Genomic DNA, 17,627 nt, shown 5'->3' on the forward strand with positions numbered 1-17,627 from the left:
AGGAAATAGATGAGAATGCTGCTGTCTTCCTCCATAGCACAAAGTGAGGTAGTGTAGTGCTGGATGGGTTAAGTACCCATCTGACAACCTACATTTATCTTTTTCACAGTACCTTTGAGTCAAGCAAAGCAAATCCTGCGATTGCTTGGTTAAAAAGGGCATGGCTGACTGATCCCCAGTTCTTGTCATAACTGAGCTTGTACCAAATCTCTTCTTTTTCCATTCGTCATATACTATGTGTCTTATGTGTAGCTTTTGTAACAGCAACACACACATCTTGAGTATAGACGTATGGTATAGGTATTTGTGACTTTCAGAAGTACTTCATTCAATTAACTACAGAACTGGCCAATATGATACATTTGTGGTAAAATGATGGTGGTGGAAGGAGAAGATATGTTGGACAGCAGGTTCCCTTCTCTACAAGTGAGAGGAAATAGTACTGGGAGGGAGAATCGCTCTCCGACATTGCAGCAGCCGCCAGAAAGATCGCGGGAGGCGCACATCGGTACGGCACGTCACTGACAGTAGTTGCCACAAGTAAAGTCCCGTCCACCAGAGGGCACACGAGAATTCAGCCGCGCCCTCTGCCGGCGGAACAACAACAACAACAACAACAACAACAAACAACAACAACAACTCGGGCAGCACGGGCCGTGCCCAGTCAGTTCACATTGGGCATGCCTAGCAGATAGTTCCCGGTCCACACTATGTGAAGCGACGGAAATGTGAATCGTGTTAATACAGACATATCACTGTATACCACCATTGTCATGGACTTAATCTCTGTTAACACGACCTCCCCCTCTTCTACCCTCAATGGTAGAATTTTAATATGTACTTAATTACTTTTTTTTTATCTTCATACCACATACACAAATATTAGTTACAAATTGTACCCAAAACTGTATTAAAAATCAGGCAAATCAGGTAAAAGAACCATCCTGTAAACGATTGGGTTGGGTTGTTTGGGGGAAGAGACCAAACAGCGAGGTCATTGGTCTCATCGCATTAGGAAAGGATGGGGAAGGAAGTCAGCCATGCCCTTTCAAAGCCTGTAAAGGGACTTACGCTTCATTGCAACTCAGTATCTTCATGAAACTGTTTTTGACAATAGGACAGTGGAAGGAAGCTGATAAGCTGAACACTTCCCGAGCTAATGAGTCAGAGATGTTGACATATTTAACACTGGCAGGATAAGAGATGTATCTTCTATTAAAACTGTGTAAAACAACAACCAATGTGATTAATTTCAGTCCTGTTCGATGAAGTGTTTTATCTGATTTGACATGATTTGCAGTGTGTTTAATTAATTGAGAATAATAATAAATATCTTTAATTTACTTGAAAGTAGCTCATAATCTCTTCTGGTGATGCAAAGTGTTTTCATGATGTGTCACTTAGACCAATTATTGATAGTGTCTCATTAAAACTCACTGTATAAAACTTGAAAAACTTTTCTGGGTAGTTCTTTTGACTGGAATAATCTGTGACTGAGAATGAAATGTGCACAATACCTTCTCCGGTTCTTTATTTTATGCCCTAAATAATGTGTTGTGTGCAGCTCTGTGGTTACGTGGGTGTCAGAAAACAAGTCTAAAAGTCTGAGGTTCAGTACTAGTCAGTCCGAAGATTTTTTCTGACACCTTCTTCTTCTTCCTGAAACATTTCTGCTTATTCGACTCATTCACAAGGCCTCTCCCAATCTTCTTCCACAGTTTATAGCCCACTATTTTCTCCCGTTGTAGTCCTCTCTGATTATCATCATCCTTTACCTGGGCTCTCCATCTTGTTCAAGGTGTTTCAATTCATCTTCTGCCACATTCTGCTAATCACAGAGCTCTTCTTGGTAGTCATTATTATCCCATTCTATTCACAAGGTCAAACCATTTCAGTCTATTTTTCTCCACAGTTTGTTTTAGGAGACTGATCTGAAGTTTGTTTCATATAGATTCATGTCTTATCCTGTTCATCTTACCGAGCATCACTTGTAGAAATCAATGTGGTGTTCAAATCAACATAAAGTCCGATGAGAGCTTTACCTTAACAAAGCAAAGCACAGGGGAGTGTTTCCACGTTAATTGTTTGGTAGAGCATAGAATAAGTATGAATTAAGCACACAGACATCAGTTAAGAAATCTCTACAGCATCTGATCAACTATATGTTATCGAACTGAAAGGCCGAAGATTGTCATTTTCGATTGGACAGTTCGGTCAATGAAACAATCGAGCATATGTACCCTACTTTATCCTCACATATCCTATCCTCTCCTCCTCTGTCCAAAACTCTTACTTACCCCTACATGTTCCCATCTCTCACTTTTCAGCTTCACTTCACTGCTTCTCTTATGAGACACTCGTCTCTTCTTCAACCTATCTCTCACCACTGACCCGTATCCTCCTTACCCTGTACCTTTCAACCCCTCTACCTGCCACACAACTTTCCTCTCTCCACACTCCTATAGGCTGAACTGGCAGTGTAGATACAGCCACAGGTGTCAGCATTTTGATGCCTATGTTGTTGTGTGCATACTTACATTAAGTGCCAGGAATCAGTCACCTACAGATGAATGGCTGCCTTTTGTCACTACTGTTTATTGTTTCCATTCTGAAACGCCTGTTATCTACATAAAAGTAATCCACCTCAGACATAATACACTTGTGTCAGTGCGTTTTCCAATCTTGGAAGCACTTCTGGAACTCATTTTTCATTATGATGTTCAGGTCTTTCTGCGATTCTGTTTTTATGTCATAAATGGTGGCAAAATGGTACCCTTTCACCGTTCTCCTCAGCCTCAGGAATAGAAGTAAGTCACAAGGGGGCCACGTTTGGTGAATACGGTGGAATCACAAGAGGCCACGTTTGGTGAATATGGTGGCTGAGGCAACATAACAGTTTTGTTTTTTGCCAAAGAATCATAAACAAGCATTGAGGTGCGAGCGGAAGCTTTAGTGTGATGCAATTTCTACGAGTGGTTTTGGCACAGTTCGAGTTTTTTTTTTTCTCCACATTGCTCTTTGCAAATGGCATGTAACTTTCAGATAGTATCCTCTCTTGACTGTACAACTGTAAGGTAGGAACTCATTATTCACTATCCAATTGTAATAAAAGAAAGCATTGATAAAAACCTTTACACTTGATCAAACTTGTCGAATGTTTTTCAGTCTTGGCTCTTCAGGCAGTTTCCATTGGGACAGCTGAGCTTCAGTTTCAACATTATACCCTTATACCCATGTTTCGTCACCACCTGTTATAACTTTCATTAGAAGTTCTGAATCATTGTCAACTTCATTTGGCAAATTCTGAGCAATATCTGCATGATGTTGTTTTTGGTAAAAATCCAACAATTTCAGAACAAACTTTGCTGCTACACATCTCATGTCCCAAATGTTCAAAAAATTGCTTGGCATCAGCCAAAGGATATGTCGACATCATCGGCAACCTCTGATGACAACTAAGCAATTTTCCAGAACCATTTTCTTTACGTCTTGCACATTGCTGTCAGTAATTGATGTGCTAGGGCATAAAGGGTGGTTATCATCTTCGACGTTTTCTCGAGCCTCTTTGAAAAATTTATACCACTTGTAAACTCTTTTCTTACTCAAAATAGATTCGGCAAAAGCCACATTCAACATTTTAAATGCGGCGATGCGCTTTATTTAATTTTTAAAGGAAAATTTAATGCAAATCCTTTGATCCATCTTTTTCGGAAATAAAAATTCACTGAGCACTTGAAAAGACATATAGCCTTTCAGACTGTCAACAATAAACTATACTCAAAACAGCTGAAAATTAAAGCATGTATCAGGAACACGTGTATCAACAAGATAAAAGAACTGAAAATTGGGTTTATAAAGCCTGTGAAATTAAAGTCCCATCACTTTTTGATCACACCTTGTACGACTGGCATGTCATCTCTCCAGCTATGAATCCTGATGCTGCTGCCACTTCTTTATTTAAGCAGCACCTCATTTAGCCTCACGAGATTGAGTGAACCACATTTCCAGAACTTCGTACCTCTGAAGAAATCTGAGGAGGTATCGGGAATCGAACGCAGGTCCTACTCCACCAAAGGCAGCAATGCTAACAATTTGGCTAGGGAGGTGCTCTCTATTATCTACATCTATGTAAATACTCTGCCAGTCACTTGCATTTTGTGTCCCTTCAATCTTTTTTGTCCCACTTGCAAATGGAGTGAAGGAAGAAGGAAAGCCCATATCTGCAAGCAAAAAGTTAGGAAAACTCCAAAAGACTACAAATGTGTGGAGCACAGCTGTTGTGAGGAAAACTGCCCGTCTATTAAATACTTTGGTTTTATTTGTTGACTGTGTGTTCTCTGGATCCATATTTGAATGAACTCACCCTGGATGTGGAACGTGTCAACGTAGATTTACGACTCATGTCTCGAACATCATAACTTGAGGCATGCGTAATGAAAATTGCTTGATTTCAGGCCTATCTGCTAACACAATGTAGGCTGTCTCTAAACTATTAAAATATTTGTTTTTCATTCAGTTTCACTAACAATTATGCCCTCAAATAGGAAACTCAACACAATATTATTTACGTCTCTATTTCTTCACTTTCAACCCATTCCACTGCTAGTTCCTGAAACATTTCATAATGGCTTTTCAGTTTCCCAAGAGTTACATTCTAAGTAATTGTGGCAACTAGTTGTATCTATCAACTAATCAATACTGGGACAAATCACATCCAGAAATTATGACAAACACAAGTGATAACTTTACTTACCTTGTTGCCTCATCTAGCACCAAGATTCGAGGATTCTGAAACAGAAAAGGAAAATTTAGCAGGGTCAATCATGCAGTTGTCAAATAGCACATCTCATTTAGAGGAATGAAACTCTAGTCATGTATGGAATGAGTTTATATTTTGAGAATCTGTTAAAAATTGTTGGAATTACTACCGACTGTATAAGCTTCTTATAGGAGGAGCAAGGAGGGATTAAAGACAAGACAGGAAGATTAACTTTATTATTTGAGGTAGCATCATGATTAGTTTGCAGCACAATGAGAACTACATGGACTGAGGGTAATTCAGTGTAAGAGGGGAATGTAATAAATAAAAACAACTGACACTAAACAGGCTACTATACACAGAATGAAAGCAGACACAGAGGGGAAGAAAACCCACCATGAATAAATTAGCAAATACTTCAATTAAGTAAAGTATACTAATATCCTCTTGTCTTCGCAACAGGTGGGTCCCCTCACAACTTGGGTTTAAATGACTTGTCCTCCTTTGCCAATCTCCCAAAATCTATAACTCTTTCCTTCCTCTGGAAAGTAGGTTTTTTTTTTAATTTTTATTTATTTATTTTTTTTATATGTATATTGGCATTATCGGCATTTCACTTCCTGAGGACGAGCACTGAGAAAATGCAACGTGAAACAATGAATGGCATGAGCTACCTAAGCTAGCACGGCAGAGAACAACTTTCCCAGACCCTGTAAGAAGAAGGTGAGAATGTTGACACAGAAGGCAATCTATTAATAGCTTGAACTCAAGTTAGTCCACAACAATTGACATCATTTCTTCTGTCATTATAATCGGTGGGAGGTATTGGATATTGTGCCAAAAATAAATTACAGATGGTTCATAAACAGATTGCTGGAAAAGAATTGTCATTATATTATTGAATAATGATGTATGTGGAAAAACATGAAAACTAATAAATAGCTCACATTTTACACTAACTGCGGACTAGGACAGTAGATAGAAGCAAAGATTAAATGAGGAGGCAATAGATGAGCATCAGTTTTGTTTAAAAAAGGGACAGAGGTGCTAAAAAAGTAATTCTGACCTTCCACATAGAGAGTGGGAAGATGAGTAAAGAAAAATTAGCATTTGTTGAGTTAGAGAAGTACTTAATAATGTAAGGAGGAGTACAATGTCTGAAATGCTGTGGAGAATAGGAATGAAGTACAAAAGCAGATGAAAAATCTATGAAACCGACAGAATAACAAAGGTGAAAGAGCAATAAGGAAATGTTTGCTACCTAGTGAACAAATCAGAAGTTTATAGAATACTGGATCGAGGAAACTTTAACAGCTAGAACTTAGCATGCCATTTTAATGGGGAGAAATCACTGGATGTGAAAGTTGCTTTGGGTGTACTTAAGGAAATGTTAGATGGCTGTTAATGCTCACAGTTTGAACAGCCGAGTGGATAACATTGGATGCTCTGCAAAGTATAGAATGCTGTAGATGTATACATGGTCTATACGTGGACAAGAAAAAAAAATCCAGACGTTTCCCTGCTTTCTCCATTAAAAATGCACTTTTTTGGATAAAAATACAATTTTCCACAGGTGAAGTTTGCTACCTAGTGAACAAATCAGAAGTTTATAGAATACTGGATCGAGGAAACTTTAACAGCTAGAACTTAGCATGCCATTTTAATGGGGAGAAATCACTGGATGTGAAAGTTGCTTTGGGTGTACTTAAGGAAATGTTAGATGGCTGTTAATGCTCACAGTTTGAACAGCCGAGTGGATAACATTGGATGCTCTGCAAAGTATAGAATGCTGTAGATGTATACATGGTCTATACGTGGACAAGAAAAAAAAATCCAGACGTTTCCCTGCTTTCTCCATTAAAAATGCACTTTTTTGGATAAAAATACAATTTTCCACAGGTGAAGATACACCATAACCCAGGTGGAAGTACATTTCCACATTAAATGACAATATTTTTTTCCTTGGAGCTGTAAAACTTGTACGTCCTTTGAATGGTGAAGGTTTTATACATTGGCATAGATCTTCCTGGCATTTTAGGAAATGAAATCCAGCAAAAAACAACAAGTTTTGAAAAGATCTTTGGTGCACGGCAGCAAGTACACTGCATATTTTCAAATTACAAATGTATAAACATGGAAGTCATCAAATATATCACGGTAGCTCCAAAGCAATGAAATCAAGAATGTGCTGCACAATGTGCTTTTGTCAGCCAATCATAGCTCATGTCACATGATCTCAACTGCCAACAATAGCAGATATTCACAGCATATGATGCATGATTAGTCAGCCAATAGTAAGAGCTACTTAAGTAGCATGAACACACAAATCGGAAAAGTTAATGGTTTAAATTAATGTACAGACAGATAAACTTTCATACATAATACTGCTCGTCAAAATTGGCAGATCCTAAGAGTATAGCTTAAATTGCAGTAGCTGAATATTTCTGACAAGGACGACTATAAATTTCAGTGCCCTTTGCCAAACATTGCATGTGTTAGCTGGCTGAAGGATAATTATTCTTTTTGCTATCATGTTTGCATAATTTGCAGTCCTTGAAAGGACTAAAATAAAAAATGAAAACCCAACCTTGAAGCTTGGCCTTTTTAGCATGTGTTACTCTTTAAGATATACCAAACATAAATGTGTCAGTAAAATTTTAAATAATGGCATAAATGGCTGGTCTTCTGAGCATGAAATTTTTTTAAAGGGGCTGGTCCTCAAACTGTTAAATTTCGAATGAGAGTCTAATGCTCTGTGATTTAAGAAATCTATCACACATTATCAAACTTAACATAATTCATCTTGCAAAAAAAGAAATTTACTTTGGAAGTAAGACTTCTCAAATCACCATTCACAATATTTTCCTGCAAGGTATTAGAAAAATGAAAAGTTGTCATGTCACACTCATTGAACGCAGCTTGTTGTTATAGAGTGTTGCATAGTCTTCATCCTAAAGCCTTTGACACATTTTGCTGCTGGCAAACACTTCTGTGTGCACTGTGTTTTGTATTGTAAATGGTGCATTTTCTTTGCAACTAAGTTTTATTTTGCTATTATTCTCTTATTTATGGTTTACTGCTGCAGTATTATTCTGCAGTAGCAGGGTGAAGTAAAATTATTTGTTACAGTATTAGTTCTTATTAGATGAAAATTTAACTGAAAACTAAAATAATGAAAAAATTCCACAATTCTAAAAATTCCCAGGTTTTCCCCAGACTTGCCAGTTGTACCAGGGTGTATTCACCAAAAGTGTACAACTGGTACCAGTTGCTCATGTGACTGTCCAATGCTGGCGTAAGTCATGGCAGTCCGATGATATGTACACAGAGAAGGGCAGCACGAATAGTCACAGGTTTGTCTGACCCGCAGGAGAGTGTCACAGAGATGTTGAAAGAACTGAACTGGCAGACACTTGAAGATAGACACAAAACTATCCCATGAAAGCCTAGTTACAAAGCTTCTAAAACCAATTTTAAGAGATGGTTTTAGTAATATAGTACAACTCCCGCAGGGGTCATGAAAACAAGGATTACAACTAAAGTGTGCACACCGGTGTTCACATAATCATTCTTCTTGTGCTCTATATGTGAATGGGATGGGAAACAGCTCTAATAATTGACAGAAGTTGAAGTATCCTCTGCCATGCACTTCACAATAGTATTTGAAGCACTGATACAGATGTAAGTGTGCCAGTTACTTGTCTAGAATTAGCACAATAAGATGGGTTGATGTGGAGACGTGAAAGTACGGCTGTAAGGATCTATCGTGTTAGGACAGTTTCATATCTGAGAGGAATTACTGCTATCAGTGAATGCAGGGTGATCCTGATCAGCTTCAGAGTCAATGCTACAAAAGAAACAGTATGTCCTGAATAGGCCTCACATGATGAAAACTGAACAGTTGCTGACTTGATGCATATAATGTGGTCCAACAAGTTGACTTATTTTCAAAAGATGCTAGGTGTCAACTACACAGACAGCCAAACGAGATGTTGAATCCGATGATGTGGTATGGCATATTTCCACCCAGAACTGATTTTCTGATTTTTCGGGGGCAATGTTTATACCCTGACATGGGCCCACTTATTCAGAGACCAAATGTTGCCCTTTCTTCTAGTCTTTGAGGTGAGTAAGCTACAAGCACTTCCGTCTTCGGGTTCACAGGGCTGCACACATACTTTCCCAGTTCGATGAACACTTGAGCACTCTTAATGCACCTCGACTGATCTGTGAAATCATTGGATCTTAATCCCATGGAAAATATCTGAGACTGTTTGGAACAAAAGGCAAAACATAACCATTGACATCTCAACAATGTACGCTGAAGATCCAAAGAAACTGGTACACCTGCCTAATGTTGTGTAGGGTCCCTGTGAGCACGCAGAAGTGCCACAACAAGACATAGCATGGACTCGACTAATGTCTGAATCCTGCTTCATGAATCCTGCAGGGTAGTCTACAAATCCTTACAAGTATGATAGGTGGAGATATCTTCTGAAAAGCACGTTGCGAGGCATCCCAGATATGCTCAATAATGTTTATGTCTGGAGAGTCTGGTAGCCAGCAGACGAGTTTAAACTCAGAATAATGTTCCTAGAGCCACTTGTGGCAATTCTGCATGTGTGTGGTGTCACACTGTCTTGCTGGAATTGCCCAAGTCCACCGGAATGCACAATGGACATGGATGGCTGAAGGTGATCAAACAGAATGCTTACAAATGCATCACCTGTCAGTCGTATCTAGACATATCAGGGGTCCCGTATCACTCCAACTGCACATGCCCCCCCCACCATTACAGTGCCTCCACCAGCTTTAACAGTTTCCTGCTGATATGCAGGGTCCATGGATTCAAGAGATTGTCTCCATACCCATACACGTCCATCCACTCGATAAATTTGAAATGAGACTCATTCGACCAGGCAACATGTTTCCAGTCATCAACAGTCCAATGTCGGGATTGACGGGCCCAGGCGAGGTGTAAAGCTTTATGTCATGTGGTCATCAAGGCTATACAAGAGGGCCTTCGGCTCCGAAAGCCCATATCGATGATGTTTTGTTGATTGGTTTGCACACTGACTCTTGTTGATGGCCCTGCATTGAAATCTGCAGCAATCTGCGGACGGGTTGCACTGCTGTGACGTTGAACGATTCTCTTCAGTCGTCATTGGTCCTGTTCTTGCAGGATCTTTTTCCAGCTGCAGCAATGTCAAAGATTTAATGTTTTACCAGATTCCTGATATTCACAGTACACTCGTGAAATGGTCGTACAGCAAAATCCCCACTTCATCACTACCTCGGAGGTGCTGTGTCCCATCGCTCGTGTGCCGAGCTTAACATTATGTTCAAACTCATGTAAATCTTGATAACCTGCCATTGTAGCAACAGTCACTGATCTAACAACTGCACCAGACACTTGCTATCTTATACAGGCGTTGTCAACCGCAGTGCCAGATTCTGCCTGTTTATATATCTCTGAATACGCATGTCTGTACCAGTTCCTTTGACGCTTCAGTGTAGTAAGTGTATGGGATTAAATCATCAATTAATGGGCTCATCTGAATATGGCATACCTTCCTTGTCAAATTGAGTTCATTCACAAGGTTGGTTGGTTGGGAGTTAAGGGTCATCCTCAAGGCTAGAAGTGGTGTTACATGGTATTATTGTGTGACTCTTGTTGTGCAACCAATCCCCCCCCCCCCCCTCCCAGTCGGCTTATCTGCCAAGGTATCAAGGTATCGACAAGCAATTACACTAGCCCTGGAAAGAGGATTAGACAGACTGGAATTTTCAAACCAAGTAAGTGGTGATGTTTGGTGTATGAGGTATTGTCAGACAGGAAGAATAGGAGGCAGCAAAAATTAGTAAAAAAGCTGACTACTCACTCACAAGAAACATCTAAGTAACAACTTGAAATATGCTTCATGAAACACAGAAGAGAAAATCTACCTTGATGAGTGCACGGGCAATAGCCACACGCTGCTTCTGTCCGCCCGAGAGAGCCACTCCACGCTCCCCAACTGGTGTGTCGAAGCCTTCGGGCAGCTGCTTCTGGATGAAGGTGAGTGCATTGGCTTCCTGGGCAGCCCACTTCAACTGGTCCTCCGTCACTGAAGCAGGGTCATTTGCACCGTACAGGATGTTCTCCCTGACACTGCACGAGAATAGGACTGGTTCCTGAAATAGGCATCGAAATTCCGGTGCTAGAGCCACACTGCCCTGTCAGTACTTAGGCGTATTCTTCACTGACATTAATATTAAATTAAATTGGTGAAAATGACTGAAGAATCTTCATTAGTCATCGACCATTTTGCAATGAAATGGGCTTTGTCAATGACACAGATCATAATAATTAGGGACCTAAAAATTCACATTTGCAATAAATGTGAACATGGATTCAAAACCTACCTACAAATGCAAAATTACCTAATAAATGCTATTTCACAGCAAATTGCATAAAGGTGAACTATCTTATCAGAAAAAATTTGCAATATCTTTCTTCTGCAGACAAATGCGAAAATGTAACCAATTTTCGATTACTGGTATTGCATACTGGTGATGTCCAAGTCTGAAAGAAAATGCGCATAAGAATGTATTTTCAAAATGAAGAATATACCTATGAATGAATTCAATGACTTATCAGTGCACTTTTAACCCTTTCAGAAATGAAATTTTTCTGGAGGCAGGAATATGTTCCTTTATGCTCAACATGATTTTTTATGTACGATTTATACAAGTATGTGCACCGGTTTCCAATACATGCTTTGAACATTTGGCTTCTTTTTATGAACTAACATTAATAAATATATTTATAATTCAATAATTACCATGCAAAATAACACTAATAATATTCAATTATGCAGTGGAGTATAACTAACCAACAACTTCAGTTAATTCTGGCAGGAACATGCTGCTGCACATTGCTACATTATCTTGTTGATATTTTTACAGTGACGCCTGCTATAGAGGGGAGCAACTGTGCATTATGAGAGGATTTACTAGTCATATATACAAGGGGCGTTTGAACAGTCCGTGCACAGTCCGAGAGATGGCACCACCGGCACGTATCGAGGTCATGTTTAGTTAGTAGCATCTTTGGAAAGAACGCACACCAAGTTTCAGCCATATTGGTCTATTTCTTTGTGTTTGGCATTCGTGTGAATCAAGGAAGTCGAGTGATTATCAAAAAATGGAGGAAAAAGAATTTCGTGCGGTGATTAAACATTACTTTATGAAAGGAAAAACACCTCAGGAGACTAAAGAGAAGCTTGATAAACATTACGGTGACTCTGCATCTTAAATTAGATCAGTTTATAAGTGGTTTCAAAATTTTCAGAGTGGCCATATGGGCACAAGTGATGCCGAATGTTCTGGATGCCCTGTGGAGGTTATGACTCCAGAAATCATTGATAAAATCCACGATATGGTGATGGATGACAGAAGAGTTAAGGTGCACGAGATTGCTAGTGCTGTGGGCATCTCGAATGAACGGGTACATAATATTTTGCATAAACATTTGGACATGAGAGAGCTGTCGGCAAGATGGGTTCTGCGATTGCTCACGCTTGACCAAAAACAGAATCGTGTGAAGTGTTGCATGGATGGTTTGCAGCTGTTCAGGAAGAATGCTCATGACTTTAAGCATCGTTTTGTCACTGTGGATGAAACGTGGATACATTACTATACTCCAGAGACGAAAGAACAATCTAAACAATGGGTTACCAAGGCAGAATTTGCACCAAAAAAAGGCGAAGACCATTCCTTCAGCCGGAAAGGTTATGGCGACTGTCTTTTGGGATTTGCAAGGAATAATCGTCATCGACTATCTTGAAAAGGGTAAAACTTTTACAGGTGCAAATTATTCATCATTATTGGATCGAGCCGCAAGAAAAATGCCAGCGATTGGATCACAGAAAAGTGCTTTTCCATCACGACAATGCACCAGCACACACCTCAGTAGTCGTGGTCGCAAAATTAATGGGAATAGGATTCCAACTCGTTTCACATCCTCCCTATTCTCCAGACTTGGCTCCCTCGGACTACTACTTGTTCCCCAATTTGAAGAAATGACTGGCGGGACAAAGATTTTATTCAAATGAGGAGAAGATTGCAGCAACTAATAGCTATTTTGCAAACTGCACAATTCCTATTATTTGGAAGGGATCAACAAATCAGAACAGCATTGGACGAAGTGTATAAGTTTAAAAGGAGACTATGTCAAAAAATAAAAAAAGTTTACCCCAAACACATTAGTTGTTTTTATTTTTGCACCGACTTTTCGAACGCCCCTCGTATGTATGGTAAATGATGTTTCAGCCGAGGAAAAATATTTCTGTTGCAGCTGATACGCACTAAATACAAATGTACACAATTGTAGTCAGAGCATCTAAAAGGTGTAAGTTATGTTCTGTGGTGCACACCATTTGAATGATCTCTATTAGATACAAATCTGCATATGCCAACACAGCTGCGGAACCTAGTTGCTTAGAACAAATTAAGATGTATGTTTGGCTGCTTGATAAAGTTGGTATTGTGGACACTCTAACGTGGCAGCTTTAGCTGTGGAGGTTGTTTGAATTCAAGTAATTGTGCAGTACCAGTTACCAAATATTTTGTGACTCTGCTTTGCTTTGAGTTTCGGGTTGCTTGTTGTTCCCTTTCTTGTTTTGAAATGAGTCAAGAGACAATCCTGGTACATCATAAGGTTCAAGTTCAACTCTCACAACAGCTGAATGGATCGATGATCCCTATGACCACATCACAGTTAAAACACAGGTGTCGACTGGTTGCCCTGAGAGAGGGAGGTTGAGCTTGTTCCTCTACTCTGTTCCACTCCTGTCCTCACAGATGGTCTACGTTGTCATTAGTTTATACTCTGAACTGACTTCCACATTAATGTGCCCACACTAGCGACTACAAAACAAAAACTGGCCAGCGTGTTTCGACCACACAGAGTGTCTTCCCCTAAAAGGCGAATATAATTATTTTCGGTTCCATTTCTACTCTCAAAAAAACCACTCATTTTATCTTCAGCACTGTCAAGTATGGGTCACACACCTACAAACACTGACAAATGGACTCTGCAATATGCCGATCAGGGCTTATACATTACAGATTCGAGATCAATGTTCTGCAGATTTTTAATTATTGAATAGGATGGGAAAGAAAGATAACATTTTAATCACTTTAAATCAGAGTAACCTTTTAAATTAGTATGTCATATCATTTACAAAAGATGGAGAAAAAAATTGGCATTAATTTCGCCTAAGATAAATGCTACATTTTCAAGTCCATAAGAATTATGTAAGCAAGTATCACTATATGAATTTACACAAGTACACTTTCATTACCTGACTGACAGTGCCTATATGAGAACGCAGCCACTGAGGATCGAGGTGGCGGGTGTCCTCGCCGTCTAGCAGAATGCATCCACCATCGGGGTCATAAAGCCGTAGCAACAGTGAAGCGATTGTGCTCTTGCCCGAGCCACTCGCCCCGACCAGTGCCGTGATCTGGCCGGCGGGCACTTTCAGGCTGAGCCCCCGGAACACGCCGGGACTCTCTCGACGCACAGGGTAGCAGAAATGGACATCCTCAAACACGATATTCCCGACTGGGGCTGCCGCAGGAGTCAGACCACCTGGAATGAGATACTCTTGTCGTGAAACAATCATGAAGCTCACTACTTACATCAGTGTTCACTTAACAATAAAGTCATCCTATGATGCCACATTGAGCAGACACAATTATTTGTTTCCACTTTTATCCAAGCATGTTTAGGTTCTTGTTGGACTGTCATCAGTGGGTTTGTTTTATTTACTGTGAAGAGTATGTTACACTGAGAAGCAAACATATGTAGGTTGGACCACGGTTGTCATTTTAACTGTAACAGGGTGTATATACGAAAGGGGGGGGGGGGGGGCATATATACAAAAACCATATTTCCCAGTTAAAAATACACTTTTCCGCAGGTGAAAATTCACTTTTTCCTGGGTGGAAGTACATTTTTTCCACATTAAGTGACAATATACTTTCCCTCGATGCTAGTAAAACTTATCAAACCTTTGAATAGTGAGTCTTATATACCGGAACAGAAATTCCCAGTACTTTAGGAAACGAAACCCAGCAAGAAACAACATGTTTTGTAAATATCCTTAATGCACGCAACATTTACGGTGCATATTACAAACATATAAACACAAATTCCACCAAATACAACATGATACCTCCTGAAGCACTGAAATTTCGATTGTGACACGATTTTGTTAGATAATTATAGCTCATGTCTTGAAATCTCACCAGCCAATGACAGCAGATATCCAGAGCCATAGAGCATGTGATATAGTTAGCCATTAGCAACATCACTGGTAAGTAGCACGAACACACAAATGAGAAAAGTTAATGGTTTAAATTAATTTGAATACATATAGCTACAAAAGAAGCTAAGCTTTCACATATAATATTTATCAATATGAAAAAATAACAGAAATATGACAAATTAACCTTCAAACTTGGTCTTTTTTTAGCCTGTGGTATCCTTTAAGATATGAAACACTAATGTGCCAGTAAAATTTTAAGTAATGGCACAAATGGCTGAGCTTTTGGGCCCAAAATTTATCTAAGTGCCTGGTCCTCAGGGTTAAATCTGATTGACAGTCTAATGCTCTGTGATTTAAGAAATTCATCCCACATTCTTATATGTAACATAATTCATCTTGCTTGAAAGGAAATTTGCTTTTAAAGTAACGCTTCTCAAACCACCATTCACTATATTTCCCCACCACCTGTTTGAAATGTAAACAGTTATGATGTCACACTCTTCAAAATGAGGCACACAAGAAAGATGCAGCCAAAGCAGTTTTTTGTTATGAAGTATTGCACTGTCTGTGACACATTTTGTCGTCAGCAGACAGTTGTGTGCACACTGTGTTTTGTTGTTGTACGTGGTGCATTTTCTCTGCAACTGAAGCTTTATTTCGGTGTTATTCTCTTGTTTATGTTTTATTGCTGCAGTATTATTGTGCTGTAGTGGGCTAAAATAAAATTATTTGTTAGAGTGTCAGTTGTTACCAGTCAAAATTACAAAAATTTAACTGAAAACTAAAACAATGAAAAATTCCTGTAGTTCTAAAAGTTCCCACATTTTACAAGTTTGCTAGCATATGTTGCATTCTTTCACCAAATTCTGTCATATTGCATAATCTTCTGGGATGCTGTAGCTTAGGAGGAAAAAAGTGTTTATTCTACAGAAGTGTGCAGCAAGAACATTGTGTAAAATTCTTAACTGAATATCTTGTCGAAGACATTTCAGGAGCCTAGGGGTACCAATACACACAGTGTGTTTGTTTTAATTTGAGAGAACTAAATATCTTGAAGATGACTCATTGTATGAAATAAATTTTCTACGGGAAAGTTAATATTTGTAAAGCAGACATCTGTAGATGTCTGTCTGTGCTGAATCTGGCAACCTTCTAACCATCCCATCTGCATGGATACACACACTTTTACAGCTTATTTGGGTTCTACACCAAAAAAATACATACGGTTTACTCAAACCATTGTTTCCCGCTCATGGTACATGGCACTGTAATAGACACACGTCGAGTGTGCCTGTTTTTGCAATTAACAACAACTGATGCATTTGATTCTACATTTAATTTATGATGTGTGTATTAGATGGACTCTGTTTTTGTCGGTATATTGACAGCTAACAATTGTCTGTGTCAAGTTAAAATGCTTTGTTTTGGACTGATGAATAAAGATTTTTAGAAATAACTGCAACCAGTCTTTCAGAATACAGAGCATGTGGGAGTTGTTGCCCGCGACAAATCTGGAAAGCACAAGCTACGTTTTCCAATGTGATTTGTGCAGCAGGATGAAATTGATAAATAATATTAACTCTGATCAACAACTCCCACAATGTTGTAATCAATCATCAAAAACTGTGAACCATCTCACAATGTGTTACTTGGTGACTTTAAGATGGGTGTGGTATAGTAAACACTGAACCACCATAAAAGGTGACTGGTTGCAGTTATTTCTAGAAAAGGTTTAAAAATTTATATGTGAAAGTAAAATTACTCAAAAGAATTTTTTTGGTAGTAAAAACTGATGTGTAAACTGCAATTTCAAAGAAAAGAAAGCAGTTCAACCACAAAAATAAGTAGAAAGCAAAAATATACTTTATGAAAAGCCGCTGAAATAAGTACTTTGGTAAAGGATATCATGATGTACATCACGAGTTGTACTTCAAAATTATTTACTTGCCAGACTGGCATTTGGTCATATAGCCTATCACGAGTTGCATATACTGTGCATATCTTCACCAACCGACTTGTCTGCCAAGTATAAACACAACAATCTGTGAACCGCAGAGATCAACATCATTTTTAACCAGCATAAAGATTTTATATTAGGGATACACATCAATTAATGTAAATGTGCACAGAGTATGCCGCTGATGATGGGCTATATGCCTGAATAATGGTATGGCAAATAAATACTTTTCAAGAGCAAGTGGTATCATTAAGGTGTCCTTTATCAAGTATATGCAAGCAATAGAGACCCACAATACAAGATTGATTGTTTTAAATAATTTTTTCAAGTAAGTGTCAGTATATTGTCACTGAAAGTGCTTAGAACATTTATACTTGTGGAATGACAGGTCTAGAAGCTATTTCATTACAAGGAAAGTTTGTGTATGCTGTCTGAACAAGACACAGCCAGGACAAAAGCACCACAGGCGCAAAGATGCAAGCTGGTGGCAGTACTATAGAGACTCATCACTGGCACGAGTAACAGCAACGCCACGGGTGGCGCCGAGGATGAAGATATCGACTTCGCCTCAGCCAATTGCCGGATGAGTACAATC

The 17,627-nt window shown here is 39.1% G+C and overlaps 1 protein-coding gene across 1 annotated transcript in view; it reads right to left on the reverse strand.

Annotated features, from left to right (window-relative positions):
* The window catches only part of LOC126210662 (ATP-binding cassette sub-family B member 10, mitochondrial-like), a 137,531-nt gene that overhangs the window by 16,241 nt on the left and 103,663 nt on the right, over nt 1–17,627 (reverse strand). The window contains exons 7-9 of the mRNA XM_049939993.1: nt 14,107–14,396; nt 10,706–10,933; nt 4,754–4,788 (exon numbers count right to left, since the gene is read on the reverse strand). Of these exons, the coding sequence (XP_049795950.1) occupies nt 4,754–4,788; nt 10,706–10,933; nt 14,107–14,396 (553 nt within the window). The remainder of the gene's footprint in view (nt 1–4,753; nt 4,789–10,705; nt 10,934–14,106; nt 14,397–17,627) is intronic.

The sequence above is a fragment of the Schistocerca nitens genome, chromosome 10, assembly GCF_023898315.1.
Source record: "Schistocerca nitens isolate TAMUIC-IGC-003100 chromosome 10, iqSchNite1.1, whole genome shotgun sequence".
NCBI classification, from domain to species: domain Eukaryota; kingdom Metazoa; phylum Arthropoda; class Insecta; order Orthoptera; family Acrididae; genus Schistocerca; species Schistocerca nitens.